At 36.2% G+C, this 25,385-nt stretch overlaps 1 protein-coding gene across 5 annotated transcripts in view; it reads right to left on the bottom strand.

The window, feature by feature from the left end:
- The window catches only part of LOC127853988 (cGMP-inhibited 3',5'-cyclic phosphodiesterase 3A-like), a 206,292-nt gene that overhangs the window by 38,598 nt on the left and 142,309 nt on the right, over window positions 1-25,385 (bottom strand). For 4 of the 5 annotated variants that reach the window (XR_008036859.1, XM_052388887.1, XM_052388886.1 and 1 more), the window contains exons 4-6: window positions 16,803-16,874; window positions 10,858-11,175; window positions 2,251-2,362 (exon numbers count right to left, since the gene is read on the bottom strand). Coding sequence is in view for 4 of the 5 variants with exons in the window: in XM_052388887.1 (XP_052244847.1) it covers window positions 2,251-2,362; window positions 10,858-11,175; window positions 16,803-16,874 (502 nt within the window). In the remaining variant the exon portion in view is untranslated. The remainder of the gene's footprint in view (window positions 1-2,250; window positions 2,363-10,857; window positions 11,176-16,802; window positions 16,875-25,385) is intronic. The other variant, XM_052388888.1, reaches the window with a different exon arrangement.

Consider the following 25,385-nt stretch of genomic DNA (forward strand, 5'->3'; position numbering starts at 1 on the left):
CGCCGTGCTCTTTGAAAAGGGGGTTAAATGAATGTGCGTTAAGTGTCGTCCCAGATTAGCCAGTGCATTATCCACACAGGCTAATCTGGGATGACACTTGCTGCTTTGATGATATTTTTTGTTTCAAGAAAGTTTCTTCTTTGCAAAAATCCAGTTTAGGCGAAAAGTTTCGTTCCTGATTAGCCTGTGCAGACTGCGTATGAAAATCTTGGATGACACTTTATGCACATGCATTAAACTCCTTTTTCACGGAGCACGGCGCAATTTAATTTCTTCTGTAAGCCAATCTTGAAGGGGGTAAGCAGTGGCAAGTCTTAACATTTCAAGACCAGTAAAACAAACTGCAAACAATAACAATCGGATTCATGTTACAATATTTATTTGTAAACTACTCCTTGCATGTTGGAAAATAAGCAAGCAAGAAACTGTGATATATAATGTGATATATAATTTCCACACATATGCTTAATAATGTTTGCCATGCATGCGGAATTTATACCCATTTAAACCTAGTGGACTCTCCCATCCTTCTAAATTGGATCAATTTATTTCCAAAATTAGGGTTGTCTAGTATATTTATTTCTATATTTAGAATATTTCTAACAGAAATTCCTTTAAGCAAACAGTGCAGACCCTGATTTGGGTCTACGCTGTTTGCCAAGGCCTTTTTCTAGACGCTAGGCATAAATGGGTTAATGTCATCATGGATGTTATTTATGTTGTTAAAAACTATACAATGTTTAAACGGATGACTGTTATATTGTATGCAAAAAGATTAAAGTTCATTGAATATTTACGTTGTTGTAATTATATGTCCATCAAATTCATGAAAACTCAGAATTAAGACCTACTCGCTATTAAGACCACTTTTAAAAAGTCCCACAAGTGGTCTTAATAGCGAGTTTTCACTGTATATTTATCAATGTTTATAGAACATCATAAAATTTTACTAAGCTGCCAGCTGGTATTTTCAGTTTAAAATTAAAATTGTGGTGTCAAAAAAGATAGAATTCATAAAGCATAAAAAATTATATTATTATACAAAATTAATTCCGTTGCCTGACAAAGAGTGCCTTCACACATGTTTTTTTAAATTAATGAACCAAGAATGTGTCACTCATGAAAATGTCTTCTGGAATTGTGCCTTGTCATAAATCCTGACTTTTTTTAACCATTCATTACTTACTTATCATCTCAAAAACCTCTAGGGTCATCTGTTAATGGAATCAATTTGTCTAGAAGGTGGACGGGGTAAACCTGATATCATTAAGGCAATGTTTTCTGACTACTTCACTTTGCAAGCTATGGTGTCTGCATGGACCACATCCAATTTCAATAATTTACCCAAAAGCGTAGGTTGGAACTAAGGCTGATATTCAAGGGTGACATCGTTCAGTCTAATATCCAATACTGTCAAGTAGGAAGAACACAAGAGCAAAAGGTATTAAAAAATTTATTTAAGGGTTGACGGTCATTAATGTACGACCGGGTCTTTATTGTGATGTAGAAATATTTCTGGCAGCACTGTTTTCCATGATATTAAGATGATTTCTACAGATTCTTGCCATTTCACATTAACAAATGAATATGAATTTTATGAAAAAAAATCAGTTGCTCAGTCAAAGAAAAGTTACTTTTTATAACAGCAATATATTGTTTTGAGTAATTTCTATTTTTTCCTATTACATCTTAATACATCAAAATATGTTCTATCGCTATTAGCATGCACACTTTTTATAACAGAACTATAATTGTATATAATTTCCATTGCAATGCTTCATGTAGATAAATTGTGATATAAAACTTCATGAGTTCCGTTACCAACCAGGTCACAATTCTGTACTCAAAACACAGTGTAATTGTGAGAGATCTGGCCAAGTACTAGTCTTCCCACGGAACTGACATGATCAATTTCACTATAAGCCTTAACCCTTAACCACTTAGATACTATTTTGATAAATTTTTAGCTCCTTAGAAAGTTAAACTTAATTAAGGACCTTTCTTACTAGATTCAAGTTTTAAAAGTTCATTTCCTACTCTAAGATACTGATAAGAAAACAATATAAAACCTAAACAGACTGTGAGTTACTCGCAGGCTGTTCTTGTTTTGTGCTGTTTGCACATAGCCATTTTCACTTTGCTTCTGAGTGGGACAGGGTTAAACTTTACATGCAGTCAGGCTAATATTAATAGGTTTGAACTAAAATCTAATTATCTCACTGCAGAAAGTTTCTTGGCCATTTTACTTACATGGTTTGTCTCGGTAACCAAGCTCGAGCGCATGGAAATATTTCATGAATGGAGCTACAGGAATACGGAATGTCTCGAATAACCCAACCTCCATAAATAGCTTGTAAGCAATCTGCAAATCAAAAAAGAAGGATCATCATCATTATAATCATCATCATATTAATATTTATCATATAAATATATTAAAACAAGGGACAAAATTGTCACAAAACCAGGTTTTCAACAAGGGCTGTTTGTAAAACATGCATGCCCCCCATATGGGCTCTCCGTTGTAGTGAGAGCCATTGTGTGAATATGTTTTTTGTCACTGTGACCTTGACCTTTGACCTAGTGAACTGAAAATCAATAGGGGTCATCTGCCAGTCATGATCACTGTACCTATGAAGTTTCATGATCCTAGCCATAAACATTCTTGAGTTATCATCCGGACACCATTTTACTATTTCGGGTCACCGTGACCTTGACCTTTGACCTTGTGACCTCAAAATCAATAAGGGTCATCTGCAAGTCATGATCAATCTACCTATCAAGTTTCATGATCTTTGGCATATGCGTTCTTGAGTTATGATCCGAAAACCATTTTACTATTTCGGGTCACCGTGACCTTGACCTTTGACCTAGTGACCTCAAAATAAATAGGGGTCATCTGCGAGTCATGATCAATCTACCAATGAAGTTTCATGATCCTAGGCGTATGCATTCTTGAGTTATCATCTGGAAACAATTTTACTATTTCGGGTCACCTTGACCTTGACCTTTGACCTAGTGACCTCAAAATCAATAGGGGTCATCTTCGAGTCATGATCAATCTACCCATGAAGATTCATGATCCTAGGCATATGCGTTCTTGAGTTATCATTCAAAAACCATTTAACTATATCGGGTCACCGTGACCTTGACCTTTGACCTAGTGACCTCAAAATCAATAGGGGTCATCTGCGAGTCATGATCAATGTACCTATGAAGTTTCATGATCCTAGGCCCAAGCGTTCTTGAGTTATCGTCTGACAACCACCTGGTGGACGGACTGACCGACAGACAGACCGACCGACCGACAGACCGACATGAGCAAAGCAATATACCCCCCTCTTCTTCGAAGGGGGACATAATAAAAACAAAAAGTCTGATAAAGGGAGACAACTACAACTTAAAATATGCATTGCTACTGATTGTTCATCACAGTAACCCCCCTTGTTTCAATATCAATCTATTTTTAGTCGTGGTGACCTTGACCTTGGAGATATTTACATAATTCTTTCGCGCAACACACCGTCCAATGATGGTTACAAATGTGCCAAACGATTTTAAAATCTGACAATTAATGACATAGTTATGGCCCGGACAAGCTCATTTATGGCCATTTTTGACCTTTGAACTCAAAGTGTGACCTTGACAGTGGAGATATTGACGTAATTCTTTTGCGCGACCAACAGTCCAATGATGGTGAACAAATGGGCCAAATGATTTTAAAATCTGACAATGAACGACATAGTAATGGCACGGACAAGCATGTTCCGCGCGCCCGCCCTCCAGCCCGCCCGCATTCTAATAACCAGTCTTTCCCTTCAGAAAACCTGGTTAAAAATTAAGGGGGGTATCTTTCTTTAAAAGAAAACACTTTTCATAAATTAAATTTGCCTGATTATACCATTGAACATTTTGGTAAATCCTGTCAGCAAACAAGAGGACCTGAAAAGCCCAAAGTCGCTCACCTGAGATAACAAGATATTATCGGGACAAACCTTCTGACTAAGTTTCACTAAGATCGGAAAATAAATATGGCCTCTAGAGTGTTAACAAAGTTTTACTATAGCCATATTAGGAAAAATGCCCGGCCCCCTGGCAGCCATGTTTTTCAACCAACCGGCATCATTTTTGAACTCGTCCAAGATATTATCGGGATGAATCTTCTGACTAAGTTTCATTAAGATCGGACAGTAAATGTGGCCTCTAGAGTGTTAACAAGATTTTACTATAGCCATATAAGGAAAAATGCCCCACCCCTTGGAAGCCATTTTTTTCAAGCAAACATAATTATTTTCAAACTCATCCAAGATATCATTGAGACCAATCTTCTGATCAAATTTCATGAAGATTGGACACTAAATGTGGCCTCTAGAGTGTTAACAAGGTTTTGCTAAGCCATGTTTTAAAAGCAACCAAAACCATTTTCGAACTCATCCAAGATATAAATGGGACAAATCTTCTGACCAAGTTTCATGATGATCGGAAAATAAATGTGACCTCTAGAGTGTTAACAAGGTTTTACTATAGCCATATTAGGAAAATAGCCCCGCCCCCGTGGTGGCCATGTTTTTCAAACAACCGGCAATTTTTGAACTCGACCAAGATATTGTTAGGATGAATCTTCTGACTAAGTTTCATGAAGATCGGACTATAAATGTGGCCTCTAGAGTGTTAACGAGATTTTACTATAGCCTTATATAGCCATATAAGAAAAAATGCCCAGCCCCTTGGCGGCCATGTTTTTCATGCAAACGTAACCATTTTCGAACTAATCCAAGATATCATTAGGACAAATCTTCTGACCATATTTCATCAAGATTGGACAATAAATGTGGCCTCTAGAGTGTTAACAAGGTTTTACTATAGCCATATAAGGAAAAATGCCCCGCCCACTGGCGTCATGTTTTTCAACCAACTGGCATCATTTTCGAACTCATCCAAGATATTACTGGGATAAATCTTCTGACCAAGTTTCATGAAGATTGGACAATAAATGTGGCCTCTAGAGTGTTAACAAGATTTTACTTTAGCCATATATAGCCATATAAGAAAAAATACCCCGCCCCTTGGCAGCCATGTTTTTTAAGCAAAGGTTACCATTTTTGGACTCATCCAAGATATCAGTGGGCCAAATCTTCTGAGCAAGTTTCATAAAAATCGGAAAATAAATGTGGCCTCAAGAGTGTTAACAAGGTTTTACTATAGCCATATAAGGAAAAATGCCCCGCCCCCTGGTGGCCATGTTTTTCAACCAAATGGCATCATTTTCGAACTCGTCCAAGATATTATTGGGATGAATCTTCTGACCAAGTTTTATGAAGATCAGACAATAAATGTGGCCTCTAGAGTGTTAACAAGATTTTACTAAAGCCATATTTAGCCATATAAGGAAAAAAAACGCCCCTTGGCAGCCATGTTTTTCAAGCAAATGTAACCATTTTGGAACTCATCCAAGGTATCATTGAAACCAATCTTCTGACCAAATTTCATGAAAATTGGACAATAAATGTGGCCTCTAGAGATTTAACAAGGCAAATGCACAACACACAACGGATAACGGACAAAAAGCGACCACAAAAGCTCACCATGAGCACGTTGTGCTCAGGTGAGCTAAAAAGCCTGGGTAATAATTTTTTATTATTAATCTTCATCACATTGTAAAATCTTGATGTTACCAAGAAATTATGAAGAATTGTGTTTTTTTATTTCATTATACAAAAGATTTACAACAAAATTTCTTTATACTTACTATTTGAGCAACTTAAGTCATGGGGTAATCGGTCCTATGGCATTGCCCAGTCTCGTCAGGAGCTAAGCTGTCCAGTATAAAGTCACGCAAGGTTTTGTGGTCTCAAACGCGGACAGGGTAGCTCCTGACCAGACTGCGTAGATGCATAAGATCCACCTTTGCATGACTCTGGTAATTTGTTCTTGCTTATTTGCGGAATATTCGGGATCAATAACGACTTTGGGGACAGTATTATACAATTAGTTCTATAAAGTTGTGACCCAGAATTCAACACAACTTCAGCGTCTTATTTTTTGACAATTTTTCATGAGGATAAATAAAAATTTTAAACAAACGAAAATCCCAACTTTGATCCAAAAAACAAATTTCATTCATTGTGTGCCTCCGCACATAATAACATTTCAATTTCAATATTCAACGCATTGGACATCATCATGACACCAACAATTCACACAAAAACCAGTGCCATATTCATTTATCTCAAAACATTTTCCGCTGGAAGTTATCACAGTATTATATACCCTTAACTTGCTCTCAGTCACCAAAAACCGTAGGCTGTCAACAGGAAATTTCAGAAGCAATTACACGAAGTGGACCATGTCCCATCGTCTGATAGCTAGCAGCGAAAGTCATCGTGAAAATCCATATATACTGATAGTGTCACAATTATATTGATAGGATTTGTATCATCCCAGGCAATCTATTGATGCGTGTGTCCTTTAATTAGCATAATTGAGGCCATTCAGAAATTACAAGGGATGAAAAATGTTTCATAGACTAGCTTGCATATATGGAAAACATTAGTGTCTAATTTGCCATTGTGCAGATTTTCATGTTTACAGAAACATATGCCACATTTTATTAATGCAACTAGGAGATCATTGTGTGAAAAAGAATACAGTCTCTAACTGGTCTTTCACTATAAAGGTAAATATATTAGCAGCAGAAGGGAAGAATATATTACCACATATTAAACATATTTGGATGCAAAATTTATATACAAAAGGGGAGGGAACTTGAAGTAATCTGACCCAAGGCTTTGTATATTTGCTTTTGTTAGATTTTCCCAATTTTTTTAAGTTTTTTAGTAATATGGCGGTCAGTTTACCAACAAACAAATTTCTTGTGACAATTAGTTTACCAGTAGTAATTGCATACACTGATGCTAGTAACAGTCACTTGCCCTACTAGAAACAGATGGCAATAGGCCATGCTGAGAATCAAACCTGCGGTCCTAAGATGTGAAGTCCAACAGAGCAATCAAGCCCTACTAAGATGGTTTCACTGAAACTCTGCATTTGAAACAAATCCATGAACATGTAAAATACGGATTGACTGCTATGTTATCAAATTATTAATTTTTATCCTGTCACATGCCTTTAAATCAGCCCGATAACCAGATAACCTAATATCCTAAAAGATATTAGGCTAGATGACCACGTGACCTCGAATATCCGTCAGTTGCTATCCGCGCATGCGCATGCATATATTATTTTTTATTAATAAAATATACTTTTTTTCTATTAATAAAATACCAAATACATGTAAAGAACTGTTTGTTTAAACATTATTATTTAAACAGCATAATTTCGTCTTTGTGTATTGAATTAATATCAAGTAACTCGATTTCTGTGTGTCTTAACAAGATGGAAGCTAGCCTAAGCACTTTGCCTGACGTGACGTCACCATGTTTTTTTTCGCGCATGATGTTTACCATATTAAATATTTAAACACAAAATACTCGAAAACTAGATATTTTAGAAACATTTCAACGAATGTTGTAAATGTGACAGGATAAATAGAATAATAGGTTGGTGACGTGGATGGAGAATGGTTATCTGGCTCGTCGGAGGATCTTATGGGTTCGTCTTCGGCTCACCCGATAAATTCCTCCGACTTGCCAGATAACCATTCTCCATCCACGTCACCAACCTATTATTCTCTATATTAATGGTGGTAAGAATTTAGTGGCTTTAGTAACCAGGGTCTACCATTTTTTGTCATGGTAGCAAGACCATGGTGTTTATCTGCCATGTAAAGTTGGCTCAGGAAATTACAGTATACAACAATCCTTATACCTCATCTTTGTGTGGACATTGATATGACACAACATGAAGATGTTGATGAGGCCATTTCTATCCATAGGATCAGACATTTCTAATATGCATCACGTTTTTTCTTAGTGCAGGGAGGGGAGCAATTTAACAGGCAAACAAATATCAGGAAAATAAGGTTTGGGGCAAACATTTCAGCTTTATTGGCAGTTTGAGGGAAATATTAACAATTATTCAAATACACTCTTCAGTAATAGAGATGACAAAGTTTCCAACACGGCCCTGTTATTGTCAAAATAAACATTCCGACTATGTACCATCAAGATAATCCTTATTTTGACCTATATAAGTTTTTATTTAATATTGGACCTGGTGACCTTGTCTTTAGAAGCACATGACCCAGATTCTTATGGAGTCTACATATTGTCAAGATAAACATTCTGACCAATTTTCATCAAAATTGAGTCATAAACATGGCCTCTGGCAGAATAAATTAACAGGCCAGACTGGCATATAAGGGGAAAAAATGAGCAGGCCAGTTATAAATTTCACAGGTCTAATTTGTGTTTAACCTAGGAGGGCATAGGAGCATGAAAAAGAAAATTCACAACAGGCAAAACATGGCGCTAATAGCCGGATTTTAAGAAATAAATTAAGCGTAGTAATTTCAGTTTTGAAAATAATATTCAGGTTTTTTTTCCCCACTTTTTGGGAAGATAGCCCATGGCTTAGGAATTGGGTATTTTATAGGCATTTTCATGAAATTGGGAAAATAAATTCATTAGCCTTTTTTTCCACATGATAAGTCCACTGATTAGGGAAATACTAAATTTGATATAACTCTTTATAATCATTCAAATTAAAAGAACAAAATCATAAAATACTTTGTTAGATGTAATTGAATTAAAATTGAGATAAAATACGCATCAGACACTTCTTTCTAAAAAAAAATAAAAAAAAATTTGCCACATTTTGGGAAAAAAGTATACTTTTTGGGATTGGGAACAAAGCCGAATTTCGGCTATAAAATCGGGCCAAAAAAAACCCTGAATATTTACTTCTATGAACATACAATCTTGATTGTAATTGATGTATTTAACTAAAATCAACCCATATATTCAATATGTTTACTATTCAATATCTTCCATTTCATTTATATGCCATTACAGTAATTTGTATAGAGTGACAAACACTCGTTTTTGACAAACAATAAATATAATAAATAATTGTACATTTCTCATAAAAAATTATTATTTGCATTAAAAATTTAAAATTCTCCATTGTTGAATGACACAGTCTTTTCATTAATCATTATCCATACTAATTATATGATGTCCTTCGTTAATTCCATTGTTATAAGTCCTTTTAGCAGAACATAGTAATTTTGTCCACCCTCTTGGAATCACATTTTGTGACATGTGTGCAATGTAGCTTAAAATTCTATATGTTCAACTACTTATGCAGACGAATAGTTAAGCCTGATGTCATTCAGCCACAACTCGAGACGCTCTGTTAACATTTGGAATCATTCTCAAAATGTGTCTATGCTTCAGTGTATGACAAATGTTGAGAAAAAGGATCTCCGGAAATATCCTGAACAAGTAACAAAGAACAAGGGCTGTTTGTAAAACATGCATGCCCCCCATATGGGCTGTCCGTTGTAGTGGCAGCCATCGTGTGAATACGTTTTTTGTCACTGTGACCTTGACCTTTGACCTAGTGACCTGAAAATCCATAGGGGTCATCTGCGAGTCACGATCAATGTACCTATGAAGTGTCATGATCCTAGGCAAAAGCGTTCTTGAGTTATCATCCGAAAATCATTTTACTATTTCGGGTCACCGTGACCTTGACCTTTGACCTTGTGACCTCAAAATCAATAGGGGTTATCTGCGAGTCATGATCAATCTACCTGTGAAGTTTCATGATCCTAGGCATATGCGTTCTTGAGTTTTATCCGAAAACCATTTTACTATTTCGGGTCACCGTGACCTTGACCTTTGACCTAGTGACCTTAAAATCAATAGGGGTCATCTGCGAGTCATGATCAATCTACCCATGAAGTTTCATGATCCTAGGCGTATGCATTCTTGAGTTATCATCTGGAAACCATTTTACTATTTCGGGTCAACGTGACCTTGACCTTTGACCTAGTGACCTCAAAATCAATAGGGGTCATCTGCGAGTCATGATCAATCTACCCATGAAGTTTCATGATCCTAGGTGTATGCGTTCTTGAGTTATCATTCAAAAACCATTTTACTATTTCGGGTCACCGTGACCTTGACCTTTGACCTAGTGACCTCAAAATCAATAGGGGTCATCTGCGAGTCATGATCAATGTACCTATGAAGTTTCATGATCCTAGGCCCAAGCGTTCTTGAGTAATCGTCTGACAACCACCTGGTGGACGGACCGACCGACAGACCGACATGAGCAAAGCAATATACCCCCTCTTCTTCGAAGGGGGGCATAAATATTGTTTTTGTGAAAACTGCAAAAGGGTTACAATCTTTGAAAGCAAAAATTACTGCACAGTTATTCTGGTCATCTTCCTTCTTACTGTGTGCATTGAAATGTTTGTCTGCAATGTCTGACAATGGCCGACGGGCTTTCCCCATATCTGCTCTTGAGAGATTACAAAGTTTTTCTAAAATTAGACCTGATGCCCTAGTTTTTGGACGCCCATAACACAGATTTGACCACAGCCTACGTATTGTAAAAAACATTTCATCAACATTATGTAATAATGAATGTGACCTTGAGACTGATAACAAGTTCTTTTTATATTTGACCCCGTGACCTAGTGTTGAGTGCACATGACCAACATTCAAACTGAGCCAATGTATTTCAAGATAAAAAGAGTGAACAAGTTTCCATCAAATTATGCTGAAAAATATGGCCTCTAGTGCGATAACAAACTCAAATTTCCTGATACACAACGCATGTCGATGTATCACGGCATGTGGTGACCACAAAAGCTCACCATTAGCAATTCCTGCTCAGGTGAGCTAAAAAAACCAGTAGGGAGTGCAGGTTTAATTAGGTCATGCTTACCTTACTCAAGATAAAGTTCCCATGGACACTAGCAGCACTAAAAATCGGGTAGTCCCACTCGTTTAACATCGAAACTTGAAGGTATTTACATGTGTCCACATCAGACAAGTCCATCACTAACTGCTCTTTGGAATTCACAACACGAGAGTCACTGGGCGTCGCCACCGCCAATTGCGCAATATTTGATTTATTTGAGTATGCAGGAGAGATCCGTGAGATAGTGGATGGCTTTTCATCATCGTCGTCGTCTCCATCGTCTTCATCATCAGCAGCACCCTCTCTACTCTCGTCGTCTGTTTGATGAACACTAAAATCGTGCTGAAAAAAAGGTGAAATATAATCATACAGTAAAATGGGTGAAATATAAAAAATTTGCATGAAATATGTATGAATTCCTCTTTGTAACTTATGTTGGCTTCAAAGTCCTAGGTATAAAATTGTAAAGCAAAGTGATGATCCCTGATACAAGACACACAATAAAATTCAAACAATAAGTAAGGTTCCCTATATGAATTTTAATTCATGGGTATAATTTATGTTAACTTGTATTTAATAATCATTACAGGATTTTTATCATCCAAATGTTTGTAATTTGTACCAGAGAACTGAAGGTCGCAAGTCTTGTAATAGTTTGATTTTTATGTAATAAGGGTAAAGACAGGCATAGAACATTCCAGTTTTCATTGATCATGTACATGAAAATTTGCTTGTAATAAATTATTTTGCATTCATAAGATAACTATGCTTTAAGCTGTAACATGATTCAACATACTTTGTTAAATAAAATTTGTATTGCAAATCATATGTGTACATTTATGGGTTATGATGCTTCATGAGCCAGCATGGATTGGTTGCATGTTACCCTCCCAACTTTAAGCAAAAAGCTTATAAGTAAAAAGAGCACCGCATAACTGGTGCCACGCTCGGCTGTGAAAGCTTGTCAGAATTTTTTTTTTTTTTTGTGCTCACATGACCTTGACCTTTGACCTAGTGACCCAACGAGAGATGTGTTTGTCAGAAACACAATGCCCCCTACTGCATGTGCCGCATTGAAATAACATTTCTATTTATCATTTGGCAGGTATAGAAATCATCTCCCTTTAAAGGTTATTACTTCCCTTGAATTTTGTCCAATCCAACCGGGTGGGGGGGGGGGGGGGGGTTGATCATGTATCTATGGACATAAGTCCACAGGTATGTAATGAACATCAAAGAAATTATAATTATATCATTAAAAAAAAACTTTGACAAATCAATCATTTGGGTTATAAATAATCAAAATAATAAATCTGTACAGTAACTGTGAAAAGAACTTCAATTCTTGGTAAGGAAATATATAATATGAGATTTATAATTATATAAATTACTTCTCTTGAAAATAATTGTCTGTAACAAATCTCTATTTTAAGTAGCAAATAATTAAAAGCCACTACCGTGACTGTAGATTCACCACTCAAAATGTGCAGCTCCATGAGATACACATGCATGCCAAATATATTAAGTGGCTATGTTCAATACTTAATAATTTTCTCCCTTTTTTAAGCTTATTACTTCCCTTTAATCTGTATTTTTTACCATACACCGTAAAGGATGACCTTGACCTTGACCTTTTACCACAATGTGTTTGTCAGAAACACAATGCCGCCTACTGCGCCGCTTTGATTTATTTAACAAAAATATATACGTGGGCAGGTCAGATAACTATGTCCATTTAAAGCTTATTACTTCCCTTGACTTTTTTTTTTGACCCTAGACCTTGAAGGATGATGTTCACCTTAAAATTTTACCACTCAAAATGTGCAGCTCCATGAGATACACATGCATGCCAAATATCAAGGTGCTATCTTCAATATTTAAAAAGTTATGGCCAATGTTAAGGTTTTAGCACGACGCCTACGGCGGACGACGAGCTGGCTATGACAATAGCTCGTGTTTTCTCTGAAAACAGCCTCGCTAAAAAACTACGCATTTAAGCAGCATAATGCACTCAATATTACTACACATACTGCTGGATTAACCAGTAGTTGATAATTTTAACAATGATCGCACTATAGATTTTGAATGAATTACAATAATGTTGATTATTGTGTGGGTTGTTTTTGCCTATAAATGTGACAGATCTAGACAAATATAAAATGATGGAGACACTTATTTCGGACGGCAAAGAATAACTGTATTGCTAATTATGACTATCACATCTAAGTCATTCAATACCCCGGACGGCAAAGAATAACTGTATTGCTAATTATGACTATCACATCTAAGTCATTCAATACATCAACTATGATAGTCGGTGCTTAACTATGGTGGCAAAAACCATGAACTTTGCAACCATGGTCATGTATAATGGGTTCTTTTACCATGGTTACCAAGTTTCATTACAATCATTCATCCAGAAAGTTAAATAGGGGATATTGGATTACTTGAGACTATAAACAATACACTTAATAAATCAGCCAACAGTGGGGCAACGTGGTTAAATGCATGTGCATAAATTTTAACTCTTTCAGTGCGGGAACCGAATTGTGAAGGCCTTTGCAAACAGTTTGGATCCAGATGAGACGCCACAGAACGTGGCGTCTCATCTGGATCCAAACTGTTTGCTATTCTGATAGTATTCTTTGAAAAAAATCGAAGAAAATGCTCATTTTACAAATTGAGCAGACGACAATTTAGCAGACGACAAATTTCCCAGCATTCAAAGGGTTATACATGGATGACACTTTACACACTTGCATTAAGCCCCATTTCCTCTGAGCCTGGCTCATATGGTTTTTCTGCAACATAATACTCTAAGCTATTACATGTATAACACTGGCTGTCTTCCATGCAATGCATTTAATATTGCTCTTCTCAGGACTATTTGCTACAACTATAAATGAATACATTTTACGGCAACATAAAAATACTTTTTTACCAAGTCAAACCATATTAAAAACAAGAGCACCGCCTTGCGGGTGCAGACCGCTCATCTATTTTTCTTTTTAAAGGTGTAGGGACCTATCTCAATTTCAATCACAAAGGAGGGAGGGGTGGAGTTGAGTGGAGAGTGGTGTAGAGTGTGGGGGTGTGGTCATTTATTACATTATCTTCCAAAAATGCAAAAAAATGCACACACAAAATTATTTATTTTTTTTTTTTGGGGGGGGGGGAGGGGGAATCTTGGGTGGGATGGTTGGACGGTATTTCAAAAATAAAATAATAAAAATAAATATTTGTGTTTTTTAACAATGTTTGAAAAAAACAAGAGATGTGTTTGTCAGAAACACAATGCCCCCTATTGCGCCCCTTTGAAAAATATTATTTTTTTTTTGGCCTTTTTTTTTTTAACCTTTGACCTTGAAGAAACCTTGATCTTGAACTTCCACCACTCAAAATGTGCAGCTTTATGAGGAGGCCGCTTTGAAATATTATTTGATTGACCTTTGACCTTGAAGGATGACCTTGACCTTGAAGGATGACCTTGACCTTGAACTTCCACCACTCGAAATGTGCAGCTTCATGATAACGCCGCTTTGAAATTATTATTTTTTTGACCTTTGACCTTGAAGGATGAGCTGGACCTTGAAGAATGACCTTGACCTTGAACTTCCACCACTCAAAATATGCAGCTTCATGAGAACGCCGCTTTTAAATTTTAATAATTTTTTTTACCTTTGACCTTGAAGGATGACCTTGACCTTGAAGGATGACCTTGACCTTGAATTTTCACCACTCAAAATGTGCAGCTTCATGAGAACGCCGCTTTGAATTTTTTATTATTATTTTTTTTACCTTAAAGGATGACCTTGACCTTGAACTTCCACTACTCAAAATGTGCAGCTTCATGATAATGCTGCTTTGAATTTTTTTTTATTTTGTTTGACCTTGAAGGATGACCTTGACCTTGAACCTACACCACTCAAAATGTGCAGATTCATGATAACGCCGCTTTGAATTAAAAAAAAAAATGACCTTTCACCTTGAAGGATGACCTTGACCTTGAAGGATGACCTTGAACTTCCACCACTCAAAATGTGCAGCTAAGTGAGAACGCTGCTTTGAATTTTTAATTTATTAAACAAAAAACTTAACCGGACGCAGACGCAGACGCCAAGGTGATTACAATAGCTCATAATTTTTTTTCAAAAAAAAGATAAGCTAATGAGGCGAACTATTTGGCCACAGAGTTGTTGCAGGGGTTTTGTTAATTCAAAAATTTAGCATTAAGTTTGTGTTAAAAGCATCCAGAAATTTCTATTAGTACTAGTTAATAAAAAAACTAAAAAATATTTTAAATTAGGAATGCAATTGTTGAAGCTCATTGTTGATCTACACCAACAGATGGTTGTTAAAATTAATCTTTTAATAAACAAGAAGGCCATGATGGCCCTTGTGCGCTCACCTGAGTTTAGAAACACCAATGGAAATCAAGTTTTTCACCTCATGTGACAGAAATTTAATAATGGCTTCCATATAATCAAGATATACATTCTGACAAAGTTTCATCACAATTGTGTCATAAAGGTCAGTTGGGCCTGGAGTTGTAAGATTTTTTGTTAAAGATTTGACCAGGTAACAAAGTTCCTCAAATTTAAACTTGGCCTAGATATTGTCAAGATAAACATACTGACCAAGTTTCATCATGATTGAGCCATAAATGTGTCCCCTACAGTAGTAACAAGGTTTTTCTAAAGTTGTGACCTTTTGACATAATTTTTGACACACATGACCCAGATTCGAAATTAGAATAAAAAATTTCAAAATAAAAATTCTGACCAAGTTTCAGATTGGGTCATTAGTTTTTGAGAGTTGTAACAGAGTTTTTCTAAGATTTAGCCTGGTGACTTTAAGTTTAGTTTGAACTCCCATGAGTCAGATTTACATATGGCTTAGATAAATATTCTGATTAAGTTTCATGAGGTTTGATCGAGGCATTAATATATCCTCTAGATTTGTAACAAGGTTTTCATGTGCTTTGACCTCGTGATGTTGTTTTGGGATCATGTAACCCAGATTCAAACTCAGCCTTGAAAATGTAAAATGAAACAAAAAAATTCAAACCAAGTTTCACCAACATCATTGATGAGGCCTCTAATATCTCTAAGATTTGACCCAGTGAACTGGTTTGGAACCCACATGACCCACATTTGAAATCGGTCTAGAAATTGTCAAGATACACATCCTGATGAAGTCCCATCAAGATTGAGAAATAAATGTGACCTCTCAACAAGGTTTTTTAAAGAAAGATTTGACCTCTTAACCGGACGCCCCGAAACCAGATTCAAACTGGGCCTAGATATTTCCCTGATAAATATTCTGACAAAGTTTCATCAAGATTGAATGACAAATAAGGCCTCTGGAGAGGTAATAACCTTTTACCCTTTTCCCATAAGAAGCAAAATGTAAATGGCTTTGGCAACCGACATAAAACCAGAACAGCCTGCGAGTAACTCGCAGTCTGTTCAGGTTTTATGCTGTTTGATGCTCATCAGTAACTAATGGTTGGAAATGAAGTCTTTAAAACATGAACTTAGTAATAAAGGTATTTATTAAATGTAACTTTCTAAGGGACTACAAAACACGTCGAAAAACGTATCTTATGTTGGAAAGGGTTAAGTTGACGTAGCACACAGAGCACAGCATGCCCCAAACTGCACAAGCATGATGCCGGACAAAGGTTGACCACAATAGCCCACCTTGAGCACTTTGAACTAATGTAAGCTAAAAACAATAAGGTTTAACATATACTCACTTCATTAAGCAAATTAATAGAATTTAATTATGAATAAAGGTAATAAAATTAAACAGTAAGTCATTTCCCATACTTCACTCAAAATAATTGTTCAACTTCTTCTCATAATCTTTCGACGTCTTTTTGCTACTTTACATGGACTTCAAATTAGCAGAAAAGAAGCATTCACAGGTTTACAACACAAATGCGGATGCACTACACCAATACTTACAACGTCATGAGGAGAATCTTCGAGGCCAGGAGAGGGGGGGTCAGAAATGGGGACAAAATCTTGAGCCGTAGTCTACAAGAATAACAGCACAGGGGTTACGAATATACTCTGTGCCAACAGACTGGCATCTGGGGTATGATTTCTCGAAACCTTCTTGGCCCTTATACACTAAAGTTCCATACAGAAATTGTAAGTAAATTTGGAAAATTGGAATCTTAAAACACTTCTTCAAATGGTACATTTCTGACTACATTCACGAATCTGACAGTATGTATACACTTATTTTGTTGATTTTAATAATTATGTAAACTATTTTATATGCTAAAATGATGCAAACTGAAGTTAAATAAGAATAATATGTTTGCTATTCTAACACGTCTTTATCTAATTCACTTAGATTCACAAACGACATTTTTTACAGTTTTTTCAAGTTAAGGACTGTCTCTTTGCTAGTTACCGGTATGGTATTAAAAGATGTGAAAATGGTTAGAAGCAGAGCCCTCTGCCTTTGAAATAATGTCAAAAATACTTCTTTCTTACAAGAAACAGACCTTTCAATGAAAAAAAAAAACACACACAACATATGAGCAATGCTCTGTGTAAAAAAGGTTTAACCCTTTGCATGCTGGGAAATTTGTCATCTGCTAAAATGTCATCTACTGAATTTCTAAAATTAACATTTTCTTCGATTTTTTTCAAAGAATACTATCAGAAAAGCGAATAGTTTGGATCCTGATGAGACGCCACATTCTGTGGCGTCTCATCTGGATCCAAACTGTTTGAAAAGGCCTTCAAAATTCGGTTCCAGCACTGAAAGGGTTAATGCATGTGCGTGTCGTCCCAGATTAGCCTGTCAGGGACAACACTTTCCGCTTATATGATATTTTCTATTTAAAGAAAGTCTCTTCTTAGCAAAAATCCAATTTAAGTGGAAAGTGTCGTCCCTGATTAGCCGGTGGAGACTGCTAATTTTAGAATCACCTTTTCACACAGCACGGATCATATATGTACTTAATTTATATACAATTTTCCATATCCATAATATTATAGACCAAAAGGTGGGAAAATCACACCCCTCTTACATATAAGCAAAGATGTACAAGTGTCTATTTAAGACAACAACACTGCGATAGCTGCCAACTGCCTTGTCAACATTTAAAAGATATATTTAATATTTAAGACTTCCCTGAAGACAATGGACATAATCTACTGTTGCAAATTCGCCAATTTCACATTGAAATAAGTAAATTTTAAATGTGTGTGTGTGTGACTGTTACAGTCTAAAGACAGTTGGCTTGTTAGACGACAATTTGCAAAGCCTAACAATAAATATATTTTTTAATGAATATCTGAGCCTTTCCAGGTAAACCTCTATAAGATTGACAAATAAGTATTACCATAAAGTACCTTTTTAATGCCACTGACATAATACGTGCCTCCGATCTATTTTGAAATAACGCAGACATGGCGAAAGACCGTCCCAATTTGCAGGCCAGACTGGCCTACCAGGAGAAAAAATTCACAGGCCAGTTGAAATTTTCACAGGCCTCAATTTTATAAGTGTTTGACTGGGGAGTGCATAGAGCCATTAGTCTCGGCATGGCAAAGTAAATTCACAAAAGGGCAAACATAAGCATGAAAACTTTATTTAAGGAAATAAATTAAGCGTGTTAATTTCAGTTTGTGGATATATTTACGCTTTAAACATATATACTTGAGTGTTGTCAATGTATTTAGCTAAGAGTAGATAATTTATTAAGTAAGTTTACCTTTAAATATTCATTTCACTAACATCCCATTACAGCAAACTGTATAGAACTAGAGTCTAGAGTGGCAAACATAATAAAGCAGAATATGCACATGAATCTGATTAAACACAGATCCACTATCACATAAATTGAATCATATTTGTCTTTTCTTTTCTTTTTTAACGTTTTGAATCATTTTCAGAATTTATTGATGCAGTTTGTTACGAAATTCAATCAATTATGTCCGGAAATATCATGAGTTGGTAATCACGAAATAATGTAGTTGTGAAAACTACAAGAGGGTTACACTCTTTTGAAGCAACAATCACCAGCAAGTCAGGCCGACGATTTTGCATTTCACCGTCGGCCTTTTTAAATGTTCGTCTGCAATGGCCTACAGGCCGACGGGCTTTCCCCATGTCTGAATAACGGAAATTCGTATCTAAGGCTTGTAACTGTTATACCATTTGCGCAATCAATCTGAATCATAGAACACTTGTCATATTCGAAACTAATGTCCTGAATATATGTCAGTTATTAAAATATGTTGCCCATTATATGGTAGACTAACTGTAAGCCTAAATTAAGTAATCACGTTTAAATATTTTTCTAAACGTTTAAAAGAAATGAAACAAGGGCTGTTTGTGTAAAACATGCATGCCCCCCATATGGGCTGTCCGTTGTACTGGCAGCCATTGTGTGAATACGACTTTTGTCACTGTGACCTTGACCTTTGACCTAGTGACCTAAAAATCTATAGGGGTCATCTGCAAGACACGATCAATGTACCTATGAAGTGTCATGATCCTAGGCAAAAGCGTTCTTGAGTTATCATCCGAAAATCATTTTACTATTTCGGGTCAACATGACCTTGACCTTTGACCTTGTGACCTCAAAATCAATAGGGGTCATCTGCGAGTCATGATCAATCTACCTATGAAGTTTCATGATCCTAGGCATATGCGTTCTTGAGTTATCATCCGAAAATCATTTTATTATTTCGGGTCACCGTGACCTTGACCTTTGACCTAGTGACCTGAAAATCAATAGGGGTCATCGGCGAGTCATGATCAATCTACCTATAAAGTTTCATGATCCTAGGCATATGCGTTCTTGAAATATCATCCGAAAATCATTTTACTATTTCCAGTCACCTTGACCTTGACCTTTGACCTAGTGACCTCAAAATCAATAGGGGTCATCTGCGAGTCATGATCAATCTACCCATGAAGTTTCATGATCCTAGGCATATGCGTTCTTGAGTTATCATCCGGAAACCATTTTACTATTTCCGGTCACTGTGACCTTGACCTTTGACCTAGTGACCTCAAAATCAATAGGGGTCATCTGCAAGTCATGATCAATGTACCTATGAAGTTTTATCATCCTAGGCCCAAGCGTTCTTGAGTTATTGTCTGACAACCACCTGGTTGACGGACGGACCGACCGACCGACCCTTCGAAGGGGGGCATAATAAATGAAACGGTGTCCCTATGTCCGTTTAAAAGCATCAGTGCCATCGCATTTCCATACTGAAAGTAGCAATTATTTCCAGAAGTTATATTCAGTGCATATCCCATTCGCGCAATGACAACATATTCAAACCAACTGTTCTCGTCGTTGTCGAACCATTGGGTTACACTTTGTCTACTTACATTACGTAATATTTTGTAACAAAGACGAATTAATATCGAACCAACATTTCTTCAATACGAGTAAACCGGTCTCAAAATTTTCAATGTTTATCTTAACAAGATGTACATCAAAAGATGAATGATTCAACTTTAGTAAAAATGTTCCACTATGGAGATTTTTTCCGCAACCTGTCTCGTTCGCCGTATCTCTAAAAATGAATGCCGATGAAGAAACGGCGGGAAAATTACCTCGTTAATTTCATGCAGACGCCCGTCAAACGTTCAAGACGATTTAGGGCATGCTCATGCAACACATGCCAGAAAAATTTCTCGAGCACTGCGTGCAGACGCGCATGAAATATTCAAGTACGTTCATGATGTATTGTCATGTTTACGGTATTGTAAATAAGGGCCATCTGACGCACGTGATACAAATACGAGTCTTAAAACATTGTAACGTAATGAACTAAAATGGATTATGTTGATATTGACTGTCGTTCAAACGTTTACTGTTTTTGTAAACGTTTTTGAGCAAAACACGAAACGCGACCGTTTAAACGTTTAAACGTGATACCCTATAGCCCAAATAATGTTCCTAAATTTTCACTTACAGCTATTTTTGCCTGTTAGAGAACAATAATTGTGGATTAATAATAGAAGACAGAATGCTGTTTTTTAAGCATTGATACGATTCTGTTTTGTTAAGCTTTCCAATAATGTTGCAATCTTATTGCAATAATAATCAAACTATAAAATCATTAACTAAAATGTAATAGGGTCCCTTTTTAATGAATGAAAATCCTGCAGGGTTGTTAAAAAGGTAAAATACCATAGACATGGCCTGAATATGCAATGGCTTTTGCGATTACAAATACATATTCAAATTTACAGCTTTTTCAAGAATATCCTCTTAGATTATCTTAGTGGTAACTGTATGAATAGGCTTGTGAATCTGGGCTACAAGATGGCATTAGTCTAATCCTTTAATGAAATGATACTGTGACCTTATGAAAATAATATTGAAGAAACCATTAGACAGCTTAAATGTGCTTGTAAACATTTGCTTTTTACATTAGAATCAAATGAGAAGAGTAAATGTTTATGTTAAAGTGAATTATAGTGTAGTATCACAAGTAGCAAACTAGAGCTTTGTCGAAGACATGACGTGTACCCCGACACGCCGCATTGACACAGACTATTTTGCATGCTGTCTTCACAAAACAAGACAATCAAATTTAAGGCGATTTTTAAGAATTATAATGCCATTATCATTTATGGCCTTTTCGACCTTTGAACTCTTGAATTCTTTCGCATGACATGCCGTCCAAATTTATGGCCATTTTTTTACTTTTGAACTCCAAGTGTGACCTAACCCTTGGTGTTATGGACATAATTCTTTCGCATGACACATCGTCCAATTATTGTGAACAAATGTACCAGGTATTTTTAAAATCTCACAATAAATGACATAGTTATGGCCCGGACAAGATCATTTATGGCCATTTTTGACCTTTGAACTCAAAGTGTGATCTTGACGTTGCAGATATCGACGTAATTCTTTCGCGCGACACACCGTCCAATAATGGTGAACAAATGTGCCAAATGATTTTAAAATCTCACAATGAACAACATAGTTATGGCCTGGACAAAATCATTTATGGCCATTTTTGACCTTTGAACTCACAGTGTGACCTTGACCTTGGAGTTATCGACATAATTCTTTCGCGCCACACACCGTCCAATGATGGTGAACAAATATGCCAAATGATTTTAAAATCTCAGAATGAATGACATAGTTATGGCCCGGACAAGCTCATATATGGCAATTTTTGACCTTTGAACTCAAAGTGTGACCTTGACCTTGGAGATATCGACGTAATTCTTTCGCGCGACACACTGTCCAATGACGGTGAACAAATGTGCCAAATGATTTTAAAATCTCACAATGAACGACATAGTTATTGCCCAGACAAGCTCATTTGTGGCCATTTTTAATCTTTGAACTCAAAGACATACCTTCAAGATATCGACGTAATTCTTTTGCGCGACACACCGTCCCATGATCGTGAACAAATTTGCCAAATGATTTTAAAATATCACAATAAATGACTAGAGCTTTGTCACAGATGTGACATATACCCCCACATGCCGCATTGACATAGACTATTTTGCAAGCTGTCTTCACAATACAAGAGAATCTAAATGGTGATTTTTAAGAATTATTATGCCATTATTATTTATGGCCATTTTGACCTTTGAACTCTTGAATTCTTTCGCATGACACGCTGTCCAATGACTGTGAACAAAATTAATGTACAGAGTCATTTTAAAATCTCACAATGAATGACATAGTTATGGCCCGGACAAGCTCATTTATGGCCATTTTTCACTTTTGAACTCCCAAGTGCAACCTTGACCTTGAAGATATCGACGTAATTCTTTAGCATGACACATTGTCCAATGATTGTGAACAAATGTACCAAGTAAATAAATTTTAAAATCTCACAATGAATGACAAAGTAATGGCCCGGACAAGATCATTTACGGCCATTTTTGACCTTTGAACTCACAGTGTGACCTTGACCTTAGATATATCGACGTAATTCTTTTGAGCGACACACCATCCTATAATGGTGAACAAATGTGCCATATGATTTTAAAATCACATAATGAATGACATAGTGATGACCCAGACAAGCTCATTTATGGCCATTTTTGACCTTTGAACTCAAAGTTTGACCTTGACCTTGGAGATTTCAACGTAATTCTTTCACGCGACACACCGGTTAATGATGCTGAACAAATGTGCCAAATTATTTTAAAATCTCACAATGAATGACATAGTTATTGCCCGGACAAGCTCATTATGCAATTTTTGATCTTTGAACTCAAAGTGTGACCTTGACCTTGGAGATATCGACGTAATTCTTTCGCGTGACATACTGTCCAATGATGGTGAACAAATTTTCCAAATGATTTAAAAATCTCACAATAAATGATAAAGTTATGGCCTGGACATGCATTTGACCTTTCTTTGAACTCAAAGTGTGACCTTATCATTGGAGATATCGACGAAATTCTTTCGCGCGACACACTGTCCAATGATGGTGAACAAATTTGCCAAATGATTTTTAAATCTCACAATAAATGATAAAGTTATGGCCCAGACATGCATTTGACCTTTGAACTACATGTACAAGTGTGACCTTGACCTTTGAGATGTTGACGTACTTTTTTCATACGACACACCGTCCCATGATGGTGAACAAATGTACCAAATTATTTTAAATCTAACGATAAATGACAAAGTTATGGTCTGGACAAACTTTGGTTTAAAACACACTAAGTGACCCTGTGACCTAGTTTTTGACACGGCATGACCCATATTTAAACATGACCTATACATCATCTAGATACAACTTGTGACCAAGTTTGGTGAAGATCGGATGAAATTTCTGGACAGACCGACAGACCAACAGCCCGACCGACCTACCAACCGACAAAGTGACTCCTATATAGACCCCATTACCAATGGTAATGGGTGTGTAATAAGAAGAGTAAATGTTTATGTTAAAGTGAATTATATATAGTATATATTTATTTATTTTTATCATGGTGTCTCAATTATCTAAACATGACTACTATAATATATAAAACTAGAAATGGAGTGGCAGAGGCCAATGCATATCCCCATGCAGCATGTTTGTTAGTAAAATGAGTGAAAATCTCTGACATGGCCACACCCCAACCCCCATTACTTTTGACCCAGGGGTCAGATCAAAATTCCAAATAGTGCACCGTCACATATATGCTCATAGCTACCATGTGTGTAAGTTTCAAGGTTCTAGTGCTAATATTGTAGGAGGAGATAGTGGCCAGGACGGACAGACGGACGGACAAACGGCAAAGATAACCACATAATCCCTACGCTTTTCAAAAAGCGTGGGAATAAAAATTTGTTCTACAATATTTAACATACTCCACACTCTTAAAAGACCTAAAGTACATACAAAGCCATGAAACATGTAAAAGTCATGCCAAGCTAAGATAAGCAACAAAATGGCATAGAAGAGGTATTAGGTTTAAGAAACCACTACAAACACAATTAGTTATGGTAATTTAAGTATGCATCTTACAAACAAAATAAATGAAATACTTGAGACATTTTTTGTATAAAGCAGACATATCAGAATCTGTTAGCGAGGACTTTTACAAAGACAGACTTATTGACACATTAATTTTTCTGAAAACAAACATTTTTAAGAGATAGTGTCCAACACTATTCTTTTTAAATAACTATTGCAAAAACACCTAGAGATTTTTCTGTTTTGAAATGACAAAATGTTGTCATTATAAAATGAAGATTATCCTCATGACAAAAGTTCTAAGACAGCGTGAAAGTGTATCATTCACAATTATATTCCCTCATTTTATATGTACATAACAATTGATGCCATTTGTTTAGTTATGTGCTTTTATATAGAATGTTGACATTAATCTGCCATAACTTATCAGCTGCATCATGCAACAAGATATGTTTGTAAAACACTATGTCCCCCTATATATTTGACCTTTGACCTTGACCTTGAAGGATGACCTTGACCTTTCACCACTCAAAATGTGCAGCTCCATGAGATACACATGCATGCCTAATTTCAAGTTGCTATCTTCAATATTGCAAAAGTTATGGCCAATGTTAAAGTTTGACGCAAACCAACAAACAAACAGACAGGGCAAAAACAATATGTCCCATAGTATAGACTGGGGGACATAAAAATGGGTCTAAACCCATATGAGGCCAGCGTAGCTGCAGACAAGGCAGTCGCAAAGTCTGGTCAGGAGCTACCCTGTACTCTACTAAGTCTCATTAGCGAACAGCGTAGCTCCTCACCAGACTGTACCAATATATGGTGTAAGACCCATTTTTGCATGATACTGCTCTAATAATAATCATACTAAACATCTTACAGGAACATGCTTGCAACGCCGCTTTAGAACAGAAGCAAATTGACACAGAATAAACATTGATTTTATCAACAGACAAGAAGAACAGAGATCCTCACAGGAAAACAATTGACTTTAAAAAGTTAATGCTATGTTATCACGTCAAAAACAATGGAAACCTCACGCACTTGATAATGATATTGTCAATTAACTTATTTTAAGATCATGAAGTTCTAACAATAACAATAAACAAGAAG

The sequence above is a fragment of the Dreissena polymorpha genome, chromosome 12, assembly GCF_020536995.1.
Source record: "Dreissena polymorpha isolate Duluth1 chromosome 12, UMN_Dpol_1.0, whole genome shotgun sequence".
NCBI lineage: Eukaryota > Metazoa > Mollusca > Bivalvia > Myida > Dreissenidae > Dreissena > Dreissena polymorpha.